This window comes from Gigantopelta aegis, chromosome 3 (assembly GCF_016097555.1).
Source record: "Gigantopelta aegis isolate Gae_Host chromosome 3, Gae_host_genome, whole genome shotgun sequence".
NCBI classification, from domain to species: domain Eukaryota; kingdom Metazoa; phylum Mollusca; class Gastropoda; order Neomphalida; family Peltospiridae; genus Gigantopelta; species Gigantopelta aegis.
In genome coordinates, this window is record NC_054701.1 from 79,549,272 (window position 1) to 79,563,932 (window position 14,661).

The 14,661-nt window shown below is 33.3% G+C and overlaps 1 protein-coding gene across 5 annotated transcripts in view; it reads right to left on the bottom strand.

Moving 5' to 3' along the window:
* Positions 1 to 2,188: 2,188 nt before the first annotated feature.
* Positions 2,189 to 14,661, bottom strand: part of LOC121369134 (sarcolemmal membrane-associated protein-like) — a 141,831-nt gene continuing 129,358 nt past the window's right edge. For 3 of the 5 annotated variants that reach the window (XM_041494003.1, XM_041494004.1, XM_041494002.1), the window contains 5 exons: positions 10,938 to 11,078; positions 8,472 to 8,568; positions 7,414 to 7,585; positions 6,502 to 6,636; positions 2,189 to 5,698 (listed from right to left, as the gene is read on the bottom strand). In XM_041494003.1, the coding sequence (XP_041349937.1) occupies positions 5,600 to 5,698; positions 6,502 to 6,636; positions 7,414 to 7,585; positions 8,472 to 8,568; positions 10,938 to 11,078 (644 nt within the window). In that variant the 3' untranslated portion in view covers positions 2,189 to 5,599. The remainder of the gene's footprint in view (positions 5,699 to 6,501; positions 6,637 to 7,413; positions 7,586 to 8,471; positions 8,569 to 10,937; positions 11,079 to 14,661) is intronic. The other 2 variants (XM_041494006.1, XM_041494005.1) reach the window with 1 other exon arrangement.

The following is a 14,661-nucleotide window of genomic DNA, read 5'->3' on the forward strand; positions in this document are numbered from 1 at the left end:
CCTTCCACTATATCCGAATAATGTAGAATATTTAGTTTTATCTTTAAAATGTTCAGGACAATTTCTTTGCAACCCTCACCCCAGTAAAGAACCATCCCAAAGGCCTATTAGAAGTTTCGTAATATTTTATATAAAATCAAGGCCAGTTTCACACAAAAAAGAAGATACCTTGGTTTCATCTTTGAAATAAAACTGAAACATTTCACCTGAACATCAAAAGGGGGAAAAAAATAAAAAATAAAATTAAATGCAAATTAACTTGTCAATAATAGATAGATCTATTTATATACAGGACATGTTTTGTTACAATCAACTACCTGTAATGTACAGGTTTTAATGGTTATGTTAATTAAATATTTGAAAACTGAACAGTTTACTATAAAAACACATACTCTACAATGTATGTATGTCTGCAGGTTATTAATGTAAATAAGCAAAAACAGATTATGAATGCTAGTGCCTATCTTTAGACTCCAGTTGCAATACATGGTGTAAAAATTATGGTTTATATATGGTTACATACACAGTGACGACAAACATAAATAATTATATAATCCTAAAATATATCAGATTTTAGTAAACACATCACAAGAAAAAGAAAACTGCATTAAAACTTTTCCATGACTGTTGAGAAAATTATATAATGCTGTATTTCAATCCATTTTCTCATACAAAATCCTCTTCTTGCAAAATTTAACATTAATGGAAATATTACCCAACAAAATAAACGAAGACCTTTTAAAACGTTCAAACAAAAACAGACTTCCATTACTACCAAAATTAAAACATAATTAAACGAGAGATAAGTATGTTCATGTATGTTTTGACATCAAACCAACCAAAGAGATTAACACAAAATCTGTTATCTCTCAAAATAGCTATTAATTAATGCGTATGCACATAATTGGTTTAACTTGGTATACAAAAAATCAGTTATTAATGTTTATAGCAGATATATATTTTTAATATTCTCTATGCCAGAAGCAGCACATACCACAACGTTTATTAAGACAGTTGTGTCAATAGTCTTGTGCACAGGACAGTGCATACAACAACCTTAAATAAAATCAACTGGTTACAAGGCAACACATACCACACCTCTTGATGAAGCAATGGTTCGAAATCGAAATAATGTGATATAATTGTTGCCAAGAATAAATAATATAAGTACAAATAGTCAAAACAGAAATAAAAAACCAATCAGCTGTCTAAAACGTTAATCTACCGGTAATTGACTGAAGTTCAATCACTGAGGATTTTAACCAGACTCTTTGTAAAAAAAAAACCCAAAAAACCTGGCATAAACTGCAGCCAGTCGTACATTTTAGTCTCATAGATTCTTTCTTGAAACCTTCATGTAATGTATAAGATGTTGGTGAAGGTGTCATTGTGCTATTTTAGGATGCGACAAGGCTGTGAAAAATGGCCAGACCATACAAAGACAGGATAGGAACATTTGGTTATCAACACCTCAGCACATATTAAACCTATGGCTATTTGGTGTCCAACATATATGAAATCAGACACACTTGGTCGAGAGAAAGAGAAAGAAGAAACCCGCAAAGTCTACACCATACACATATTATAAACCTACACTTCCATCATGAAAATGGTTGGACTATTTTCACCAGCTGTTGAAGTTAAAGGTAAACCAATACTATGTGAAGGAATCAAGGGACAGAGACATTTGTTGATAAGAAGTGATAATATATACTGAATTCCAATGAAAACGCAATTATCAGTTGGCCAGTTATCAGTCATTATTGCTAAGGCATTTGTGAGATTGCTATGCAACACAGTAACCCCAACTCGTTTACAATTTTGAGGTTAATTATTGCCTACCAGAATACATCCAGTTATACAAAATCTGTTATATGTTTCATTTCCTTGTTAAATGTTTTATTATTTGTTAAATGTTTTATTATTTCTCTGCTAAATGTTTTATTTCTCTGTTAAATGTCTTATTTCTCTGTAAAATGTTTTATTATTTCTGTTAAATGTTTTATTTCTCTGTTAAATGTTTTATTATTTCTGTTAAATGTTTTATTTCTCTGTAAAATGTTTTATTATTTCTGTTAAATGTTTCATTTCTCTGTTAATGTTTTATTATTTCTGTTAAATGTTTCATTTCTCTGTTAATGTTTTATTATTTGTTAAATGTGTTATTATTTCTCTGTAAAATGTTTTATTTCTCTGTTAAACATTTTATTATTTCTGTTAAAATGTTTTATTACTTCTGTTAAATGTTTTATTATTTCTCTGTAAAACATTTTATTTCTCTGTTAAATGTTTTATTATTTCTTCTCATATCCTTTTTACAAGTACAAATCTGACTTGTGCATTTTCTGTGGAGTTCAGTATATTTAACATTTCAGTTTGGTGTGATGTTTTCTGACAGTAGTACCTTCAATTAAGTAGTTTTATAACAAAAGCTATCTCTACCTGCTTGTGAAGAAATGTACATATCATACTACCTCTGTCTCAATCCGGTGTGTTTGAATACAGCAGGATTGACAAACTAACTAAACTGAGGTAATGAATAAATATTTGATAATAAGGCACGGTTTTTGACGACCAGGTGTTAAATTCTATTACTAAACATGTTTCTAAAAACAAAAATTAAATTACAAAAAGTGCATCATGTTACAAGACATTTTAGTATCTTGAATAAATTGCAGTATTTAAATTGCAGTATTTTCATTTTATTTCGGTTTCTATGTATATATTTTCACAAAATGTGTTTTTTAAAAATAATATTCAAACATTTAATGATCAAACATTGAATAATCAACCAACACGATATCACTACACAATCTGGTACATGTATTTATAAATGAAATTACTATTCAAGGTCGGTCTTTAAAAACACAGAACTTGAATGGTTACATTGACAAATGTATTCTGTATAACGATAATCATGTCTTGAACAACTTGTGACAAACACAAGCTATAATGACAGCAAGACTTGTTACGCTTTTGTAAAATTATGTTTCTTACAAATTAATAATAACTATTCCTTTGAGGCTTTGTGAACCTGTCCAAATAAAACCAATAAATGATCTTGGGAATTATGAAATCAGTTAACTATGGAAAGACAACTACAAATTAGTTTGTTTATGAAAAGATAACTCCAGGACCCTGTTTTACGAAGCGATCTTAGCGCTAAGTTCACCTTAAGTACATATGTTAGCTACGCACTTAAGGTGATCTTAGCGCTGAGATTGTTTTGTAAAACTGAGGCCAGATCACTTTAGTTAGCCAATTACAAGGTATGTTACTCAGTACATAATATACATGCCCATATTTGCTTAAGATTCGGGCATGTGTGCCCTGGGCATGAGTACAGACATACACCGGAAACCCTGCCCAAAGCATTTGCAACTTACAAAATGGGACATGCCTTATATATTTTAACAACTTTCAGTATGGGACAATGTATTTACTGTATGCTGAACCCTAACATTAATTAACGTCTGGGTCTTTGGTCCATGTCTCTTTGCCTGTTAAATAAGTATGATCTGGCATGTTGACTAACTGGATGGCTACTGATTTAATACAAAATGTATCTCATACAGTTTTTTCAGCATAGAAAATATTCAAATGAACTCTTGGCTTAAGAAAACATAAATTTACTAAGCTAAGCAAGTTCCTTAAATAAAGTTCTTACTTGATAAGAATTATTACACTGTGGTAATAGGAAATCATATTTAGAGTCTTTATACCCAGCAAGCATTACAATCTATGTCAAACTGTCGCTGTACACTGTGGTAATAGGAAATCATATTTAGAGTCTTTATACCCAGCAAGCATTACAATCTATGTCAAACTGTCGCTGTACAACAGTGTTCGCCATGATCAAAATCAAAGCGTGATGAAGATAACTATCCTGAAATTTATTGCAAGGTGATCAATTTGCCACTCTCCTAAAACTTTCCAGGAAAGTGTGGAGGTGAGTGGGAGTGATCACTCACCTTAATTCTTGGCAAATTTATACAGTGCAATAGATTTATACCTAATATATACAAAATTACTGGCTAAATATCTTCATGGTCCCAAAGATCTTTAGAATAAATAAATAGTAAAGCTATTGTAATGCTTTTAGCACTCCACAGTGGAAAAAATTGATTTAAATTTAGATAAAATTTAAGCCTTTCAGCCATTGCAGATTTTCACCATTCTAACTTTAAAGACTGAATTTATTCATATCTCTAGATAAATGGTAAAAACTGCAATAAAATATATTTTTGTATAGCAATCAGATTTTACAGAAATACATGTACATTAAAGCCACATGTTGCAAGTTTTTTTTACATGTCAGCAGGTATGGCTATAGTAAAATTTGTTTACATAGAATGAATTCCTTATAGCATGAAGCTGGTTTCAAGGACCTCTTAATATTTGACATCAAATGCAAATTTATTTTTCATTAAATACACACATTACATAAACAATGTTTCATATATTACTAAGGCGTATTAAATATAATTTGTTCATCAGATTATTTTTAACATTAGATGAATCACTACATTTTGATGCTACATGTTTTACAAATCTAAAGGTTGAGAAATTAATTTTTCAACAACAAAAAAATCCCAAAATAATTATCCTTCCAAAGCAAAACGAAAAAGAAATAAAAGTTCATATATGGCTTTGTTAATTCTGCAATCTTTATTATATGAAAACTACTGGCATTAAATACAGAATTCACCAATTATTTCTAGAGAAGAAACTTGGTTCATGTAGGTATAGGAAGACGGCAAAACGAAAATGTAAGACAGTGCACATACAACCACCAACCATGTACCAACACAAGTTAAACATATGCATTGCATTTGTATGTGTTCATGCCATGAGAGAATCACAGATCCATTTTCATTTATCTTCACGGTACATAAAATATATTCCATACTTCTGTAAACTCCTTAATTATTCTGTGTTTAAACAAACTCGTCAACTGTCCTGATTTATTTGGAATAAATTTCAGAATTGTACTCCGTTTCCTTGCAGAGGTGTCCAATTCAAGAATGTGATGACAGATACTGCTGACATCAAAAATGTAAATGACCCTAACACAGCCATGTGGAGTTCCACTTGCATAAATATATTCATATATTTACACTGTTAAAACAATAATCCTACAACTTTTAACAAACACCAGCTTGCAAACATTACTGAGTCTTGAAAAGTTGGACAATTATTGCAAGCTTTCCATCAAAGAGCCAGAACAGGAATGATTTTAGTGCCAGTAAAATCTGAAATTCCAAATACAAATCTGGATATTTTATTTTTTATCTCTGCATCATTCAGTGACATTCAATAAGAGTTTCAGAATTATGCAATATATCTTCACGTTTCTTCCTTCTTCTCAGAACTGTATCCCGTAACTCTGCAATGACGTAGGGGATGTAGGGGCCTAATTCACTGAAGTCTGGCAACTTTGTGATCTCGCAGACCAGTGCAAAAAGACTTGCAGTGAACGATGCGATGCTGCTTAAGAGATCTCTGTGAATTAGGCCCCTGACGTTGTGGCCGACCGGTATTTACGCTGTCTTGAGGCTGCCTTCAGTGTACTCACTACTGCCGACAGCTGGTGGGTTTATTATGACCCTGTGGCTGTCAGTCTCTCAAGAAGTGGGTACAGTGCCAAGAGAACAGCGAAAAGCAACATCAACAGAGGTATGCAGGAACAGAATGAAAGCTGGAAAAGTAACAAAACAATTAAACATGGATGACATTGTTTATATCAGTTAATTGTGCCCAATAGATTTTTTTGTAATTTATGCTATAAGTATACTGATGGAAAGAAATAAAGGATCACACAGATAGCAATAAGAAATAATGACTGCATCAAAAATCAATTCATATTTTCAGAAGTTGACTGAGAACATATAGGCAGCACAGTCAACACTACAGACATTCAATCCCACATTACAACTTGGTATGAAATACAGCCATTACTACGCTAGTTGTGAATTAAATTTGGTCTACAATTTGATGTGTTCCCTTATTTCTTTCCATCAGTATATTTATTAAATGGGCATCACAAGAAATTATTGAGAGGGTTCATTTTTGTAATGGACTAGTAAATTTATGGTTAATAAAAAAAATATCTAACTAAAACAAAGCCAACAAAGCAAAATATAAACTGTTACAAAATATGGACTGAAATGTATGAGAAGGGTGGTCAGAGGGGAACTGCCCCCCCCCCCCCCCCCCAATCATCTCCTGTGCTGGAGCAAACCCTTCATTTCAGGTAAAATGAACTGCCCTGAAACCTTTTCACCATGTATTTCCATCATTCTACTTATAATATTAATTGTAATGTATGTACGAATGTGTAGTGACTCATTGGGAACCCAATATACCTGTTTGGGAGTAATACTAACATGAATAAACAGTAATCTAGATTTTGGCATTTTTGTTTAATTCGGGTGAAATTCAGCCTGCCCCCACCTCCCCCAAAAGAAAATGGAAGCCTGTATGACAATGGCAGAATCTCACCATTTTACTTCTATCTGAGAGTTTCCTATAGTCATTACTCATGGTGTCTATCTCTGTGTTCAGCCTGGACAGCTGCTCGGAGTATTCCTTACAACGAGCTCTGAGACGTGCGGTCTCCTCTCCAGACCCACCAGCCTGAAACAACACAAACACAAATACAGAAAATAATACACAAATACCACATATGATATTACTTTAAATTAGAACCACAATGTGAACTTTATCATCATCTCATAGGCAACAGGATTCCAGCAACTAGAGGGACCAGTAATACATTAATTCTACTCCCAATACGGGAGAGCGGGGTAGTGTATTATTTTTAGAGTTGGATGGGACAGTGCCCCCCCCCCCCCCCCCCAAGCCCATGTATCTCAGATAGATTCCCAATCAGAACTACAATTTAAAAAACCCAAAACAACCCCAAAACCCTGCAGTCATCAGAATTAACCAAATAAAATTTAAAACTAAGTGTCCAAATCTACTCAGATATGTTAAACAGTCCAGTCTTGAAGAAAATGGCCTATACCAAAGATTAAATAAATTAAAAAACCCAACCAAACATACAAAGAAAAAAAACCTAACAATGGAAAATAAAACAGCTATACCCAAGATTTTGAACCTGAATCTAAAGATGCAATTAACATTTAAAAAATTAAAATACAATTTAATTTAATAAAATAAAACATTCTTGTAATATGTATTAATACGAAAATTCATTAGTGTAACTGTAAACCAAGTTTCAATGGAAGAGGGATATCTTGTAAGAAATGATTAAATGCAACCACCACACTCTCCCAAATACCCCCCCCCCCCCCCAAACCAACACATAAGTTTACACTATTGCCATCAGACACACCTGCCCCAATCTCGCCTTCTGTCAAAGAAAAACAATAAAATATCTGCCACACGTACCAGCAGCCTGCCTGAAGACGTGGTGGCGGCCAAGCCATCATCTGCGTCGGGCAGATTGCGCCGCGTCAACACCGAGCTCGACTCCAGCTGCATCTTCTCCGCCTTTAGATGTTTGTGGGATTCCTGAAGCTTGTTGTACTCCGATGATAGCTGAAGGTTTTCACGACGTAGTCTGCAAAGAAAAAAAAAATGTTTCAATGACGACAACATTTATCTCTATCCTGAGTGCAAGAGCTTGTGAACAATTTAACTATTCTTCATCCTATCAGATCCTATCATATTCAAGTAATGTGAGACATAAAAATCAGAGTTAATGTGAAAGTTCTGTCTCTTAAAAACACATAGGTGTGAAACATTAATTCTGACACTTATCAAATAGAATTAACATTTTCACATGAGTTATTTCTTTCAAAGCAGCAACAAGGCAGGGTTTCTGTCAGAAGGTAAAACGGGTATGGCGCCATACCCAAATTTTTGGGTAGATTATATTTTTTAAAGTTGATTTTTTGACAAAATTAATTATTCTTATCATAACTGTATAATTTTCTTAACCCTAACCCTAAATTTAACCTAGTTTCTTTCTGGAAGAGCCCCCCCCCCCCCCCCATACCCCCTATTGACTGTGGTTGCATTCAATTCCCTAGCACCATACCCACAAATGTCTTTCTGGCAAAAACACTACAAGGGGTGTGTTATATGTACTTTTCCTTCATGTAGGTCAATGTATATCAAAACTGCTGATATACCAATTATGTCCCAATGCATCCACTATTGAGCAACTGATTCCATATCACAGACATAATGTCATCAACATAATTTAAATTACATACATATTATGATAAACCTATTCCACAAAATTACAAAAATAAACTGATTTCATGATATCACATACATACATCTAGTTATTAACCTATTGCATGAAGCTGCATACATCATTATTAAGAATATATATATTGTCATAAACGTATTCCCTGATATTACATACATACAATATCAAAACCTATGTTACTTCAATAATATATACGTGTTCGTGATTTATATAGTACATGTGTACATACATATTCATCTCTGCTTCCATGGCTTGGATCTGTTTTTTCAGTTTGGAACACTCTTCCTTTATTTTGGAACATTCATCCTTGGATGCCAGCAATTCAGCTAAAAAAACCCCAACAACAACAAAAACAAGTTAACAATAATATAATTAATTTGCTAAAACACAATGACAAGACACTGGTCGATCCTGGACTATACTGAAAAACAAATGAAAATTTCCATTGATTCACTAGTTCCAAGAGATGAAAATTACCTTGGACTGAAAATGCTGAAAGCATATAAGGGTCTTATTTTTTTTCAGTCCAAAACACTGTTTAATGCAATTAATTTTAAAACTAAAAACAAAGATTCAAACTTGTATAATTTACTCATTGTTCCTAGTCCCTGTGCTGAATATATAGAGCTTTTGGCCTTCAATCTTCAGCTATTTTAAGATAATTTGCAACAAATAGAGTTTTCAGATTGGACAAAGTTTTGGAGATTATTTGCAATAAATAGTTTCCAGATGGGACAAAGTTTTGGAGATTATTTGCAATAAATAGTTTCCAGATGGGACAAAGGTTTGGAGATTATTTGCAATAAATAGAATTTCCAGATGGAACAAAGTTTTATAACACTCATTCCTTGATGACTGAAAAAAAAAATCAACAACAAAACTCAGTTAAATAATATCATTAATAATATTTAATTTGCTGAAGCACAATGACAATGACAGATGGGACAAAAAGAAAGACTCTTATACCAAATGCCTGGAATCATTTACTGTGTGTCTTGAAAAATAAGCCTGTGCTATTATAAGCTATTCATCAAAGAACCATTTTCAGGGCCCGTGCTTATAAAACTTTTAGAGTCCAGACTCAATCTCTAATGATGTTACACACATACAGTTTGGATGGCATTGCCATGATGTTCACGTCTCAGACTCTATTAGAGTCTCAAGTCTAGACTCAATCTCTAATGATGTTACACACATACAGTTTGGATGGCATTGCCATGATGTTCACGTCTCAGACTCTATTAGAGTCTCAAGTCTAGACTCTAAAGGTTTTATAGGCACCAGGACAGGTGGCATCAAAATCTGGAATTCTGCAGAAATATGTTACGTTATCTATCCTTGCAATAAAGATGACAGTTCAAACTGAGGTGGTGTGTTTGGTAGTGGACATGTTGGATCGATCATACTGTCATGAAAAGCACAGTCATTGTGCAGTGAAACCCCTCAAAACTGGACTAAAAGTAAACTGGAAATTATCTTAAAACCAGACGTTTGCCTCAGTTTAAACTCCTGTAAACCGGATACCCCTAAATACTGGACATTTCATGTGGTACCTTGGGTGTCCAGTTAGGAAGGGTTTCATTGTATATTCACTTACTGAAGCTGTGATATTCTCTGATAAGAATCCGTGAAAATACTTTTCAGATGTGTAGTAATTGCCTTAAAGGTAGCAGAGAGAGAGAGAGAGAGAGAGAATGAGATACAAATTCTGCTAACTTCACATAAAACTACTATACTTATTACCAATTAGCAGAAACAAATTTTTTTATTTGTTCTTTTCTAAAGACATAACAGAACACATCACAACCCTTAAAGGCATACTGTCACAGATCACTGACGTGTTTCATGGCCTAACAAAGTATTACTTAAAAATATATATATTTGATTTGTCCTTAAACGTTCTTTATTCAACCATCTACGTAACTACCATACTCCACTTATTAATGATATTTTGTAAAAAATAATTGAATTATGGCAATGGTCCATAATTCAAAAACTAACATTGCTGAGAGGGTTGACATGAATTTTACTCCATCATGATGTAGTTAAAGTGATGCAATAGTTAGATTTGGTCTGTAAACATTAATGTAATTTTCATTTTTTATTCATTAAAAGAGAAATAAGGTCCTTAAATCTGTGACAGTATGCCTTTAATGTACCAGCTACATTATTAATGAATCTGGAAGAGAAACAAGCACACCAAACATTATTAATATTATTCATCATACCAAAAGTTAGTACCAAGATGCCACTAATAAAAATTACATGCACGTAGAAAACAAACTATATATATATATTTATTATGATACATGTGAATAGGAAATATTATTATTAGATAATTCATAACTTCAGTAGAACTGAAATAAAATAATACATCATCACATTTGTCATTGCCTAGGATGCCGTAACGGCTGCCAACAGAAAAGTAATACCTTTTTTCTTCATAGAGGCAAGACAAAAACAAACTCTCAAGGACTATGAACAATACTGTTTTATTAATTACCATACTGTAATACACAACCCCTGCAATTAAGATAATATCTATGGAAAAAGACATGCTGTTATCAAATAGTCCACAACAAAACATGTGCCGATTGCCATGAGCAATTGCAGAGGTTGAATACATAAACACATACATGACGTTAACACTGTGATAACTGAATCTCAGTTGCCAGCAAGGGCAATGTTACAGTACCTCTACAATTTAACAGCTTTCCACTCAAAGGATTGTCACATCCAGAATGTAACTCTTCTACAGAATATCTTGCCAATATGTCCTTTCTTTCCGATTCTCTTTTCTCAGATATCAGAGCATCTTCAAACTTCCTCGTTTTGTCTGGTCAAATGTGGATCACAAATGTATGATACCAAGTTAGATTACAATGAATTGTACAACACCATGCAGAATTCTGAACAGACATTCCAGAACAAAAACTTTGAAACTGGGAGAATGAATCCACAAATCATCAGTTAATGCCATAAGGAACCCATCAATCGTGAATAATAATTGCAACAAAATTCTCAAGATTCAACAATAGAACAAAAGTACTGAAATAATATTTAATAATGAAACAAAATCCATGCAAACAAACGTACACATACTTGTAATATCAGTATTATGGAATAGCTTCAAATAACCAAAGAAAATAAAAGTAACTTCAGAATCAGTTGTCAAAGAAAAGTAGAAACATAACAACCCATAATTTTCAGTAAAAAATAAAACAAAACACCAAAATTTGTTTTAGTAAAAAATAAATCTAAAAAAACAACAAACAATTTGTTTTTTAAATGAACAAATCTTGGGAGTGCTAAAAGACAAAGAGAAGGAAGGAAGGAAACGTTTTATTTAATGATGCACTCAACACATTTTATTTACGGTTATATGGATTAACACATATGGTTAAGGACCACACAGATATTGAGAGGAAACCCGCTGTCGCCACTTCATGGGCTATTCTTTTCGATTAGCAGCAAGGCATCTTTTATATGCACCATCCCACAGACAGGATAGTATATACCATGGCCTTTGTTACACCAGAACTAACTACTTCTTATATAGTTCTATGTATACACATATGCTGTGTCATTCAAAATCCTCACATTTGTATAGACATTAATAATTCACACAGCAACATCACTCATATCTCCTTGGCTGATTCCACAAATGAAAACCTTGTTAATATGACTGTGAAAGACATAATGCAGTCACAGAAGATTCAGATGTTTGTCAGTACGACTGTGAAAGACATAATGTAGTCACAGAAGACTCTGATGTTTGTCAGTATGACTGTGAAAGACATAATGCAGTCACAGAAGACTCAGATGTTTGTCAGTATGACTGTGAAAGACATATTGCAGTCACAGAAGACTCAGATGTTTGTCAGTATGACTGAAAAACATATTACAGTCACAGAAGACTGATGTTTGTCAGTATGACTATGAAAGACATACTGCAGTCACAGAAGACTCAGATGTTTGTCAGTACGACTGTGAGAGACATATTGCAGTCACAGAAGACTCAGATGTTTGTCAGTAGGACTGTGAAGACATACTGCAGTCACAGAAGACTCTGATGTTTGTCAGTACGACTGTGAGAGACATATTGCAGTCACAGAAGACTCTGGTGTTTGTCAGTAGGACTGTGAGAGACATAATGCAGTCACAGAAGACTCAGAGGGTTCATATAAGCTTTTGGAGACAAAATTCAAGGACTCTTCAAGGCCTTATTTTAGCCTTTTCAAGGACTCTTACTAAAGAAACATTTTCTGGATTTCTTGATGTATTAATAGTGAGGCTAATCTGTGTGGATAATGTAATATCCTTCTTTGGACCTGTATTGTTATGTTTTGCAGACACCCCCCCCCCCCCCCCCAATTTTTTTTTATTTTTATATATATTTTAAAAAACCTAATAATTCCATGGAATTAAATATCTCGCCTATCATAATCTGCTTAAAAAATATATTTATGTTGAATTCATGATTATTTTGTTAGATTAAAAAAAACACCATAAGAAAATGTATTTACTATATATTTTTAAAAACATGTATTAAGAGCAGCCTGGGTTACCAAAGTTTCATTGATATAGGAATTGTAGTTTAAAATAAAGTTAAATGTTGCAAAAAATTAACACAAAACTGATAGCAAAAATTGATGTTGCTTCTACTGCTAGAAAATTAACACCTATTCCAAATCTTCCAAAATAATGGAGACAAAAGACATTACCAGAAATGACCAGTTTATTGTATATCATGTACAACTGATTAATGTGTCATGTTCCTAGTCCAAACTCTTTCACTGTTCAGATTAAAAACCACAAACCAATGATCAATTCTTTAATATGGATCAACATGTATGGTACTTTTTCAAAAGTTAGCATTTAATAAAGAATCTCCATCTCTTATTCTGAAGAGGTATAAGAAATGTAAATAACGGGGCTGAAATCAAAATTATGTAAACATCAGCATCACATTAACCATTGATGGGCAGACATCCAGATAGACTGACACCCAGACTTAAAATATGATTCTGCCAAATCGCATTTCGCTTTACATGTGTGCAACTGCTATACAGAGGTGCACCAGTCTTGCCTGTACAGTGGCAGTACAAGGAGGTAGATTGGTCGTGTCACTTTGTACAAGTATGAGTTGTAGCGTAGTGTCTGTTTTTGTATATCCAGTACTCACGAGGGTTGGATGAGAATTAAAGGTACATATAGTGAGTATATACAGGAAGTGTGCTAAAAACAATATAAGCTAATTGGTTATATGATACTTCGTATGCACTGGCTTTGTGCCTTGATTACACATGCATAGAATAGTGCATATTATGTATGTTAGTATATGTATATATACTGAGAGGCATAAATAACACAATGGGTATTTCACTGAATAATCTCTTATAGAAATGTCAAATTACATATATTAAGTATGCGGACAAATAACATATTGGTGTGTTTATTACAACAATACATCATTGCATATGGAAATCCTTTTGCATGTGCATTGATGACTCTCGTCTCCCTATAAAAGCAACCATTTTTGTGTTTTCTGTCTTTTTTTTTAATATGCCATAGTAAGTAATGTTAAAAAATTGCTGTTTTATTGCCAAAAAACCCAGTTGTGTTTTTTGTTTAAAACCACATTTTATTATTTTTAAAATCCCAATCTTCTTTCAGTTACAGTTGTTACCAGTATGTCATTTGTTTGTATGCCTAATACTGATGACATAATATTTCTGTAAGAAAATATAAACGAAATACCCAATGTGCTATTTATGCCTCTCAGTATATATTCGGTTCGATATATGAATAAATGATTAGGTTTATGATATCCCTTCTCATTTCCATTTAGTATGAAGTTAATACTTTGTATATTATTAAAAATGGACCTAATCCATCCAGATGATTGAAACGGATATAACTTCGACGTGAGGTGGTTCTAATGGCTACCAGTCCTGTGGGTCCATCCGGTACCACAATGGGTGACACTATCTACAGTACTTTTGCCTTTAACAGACTTTCCAGACACAGACTCTACTACAGAATATTCTGAGCTCTGAGAATCCAGATGATCCTTTTTAAGAGACATCTTTTTCTCAAATTCCAATTCTTGTTTAAGCTCTTTGACTTTATCTGGTGAAAGGTGGACCACAAATGTAGGATACCAGTTGAGTAAGACACCAGATATCTTGTATGACAACAGTTCTGATTTCAGTGTAATGTGCAAAAAGATGCAGAATAAATCCCCAGGAACAAAAGTAGTATGTTCAGGGTGGTGAGCGCTTACCAACAATTTGACTCGTTTTAGATGAAGTGATAGATTTAACAGTTGTTGTGGCAGTACTCATGACGGGAAAGGGTAGGCTCATCTTTCGTAAACATCTCAAATCATCACTATTTTGACAGTGATTCATGAGTGC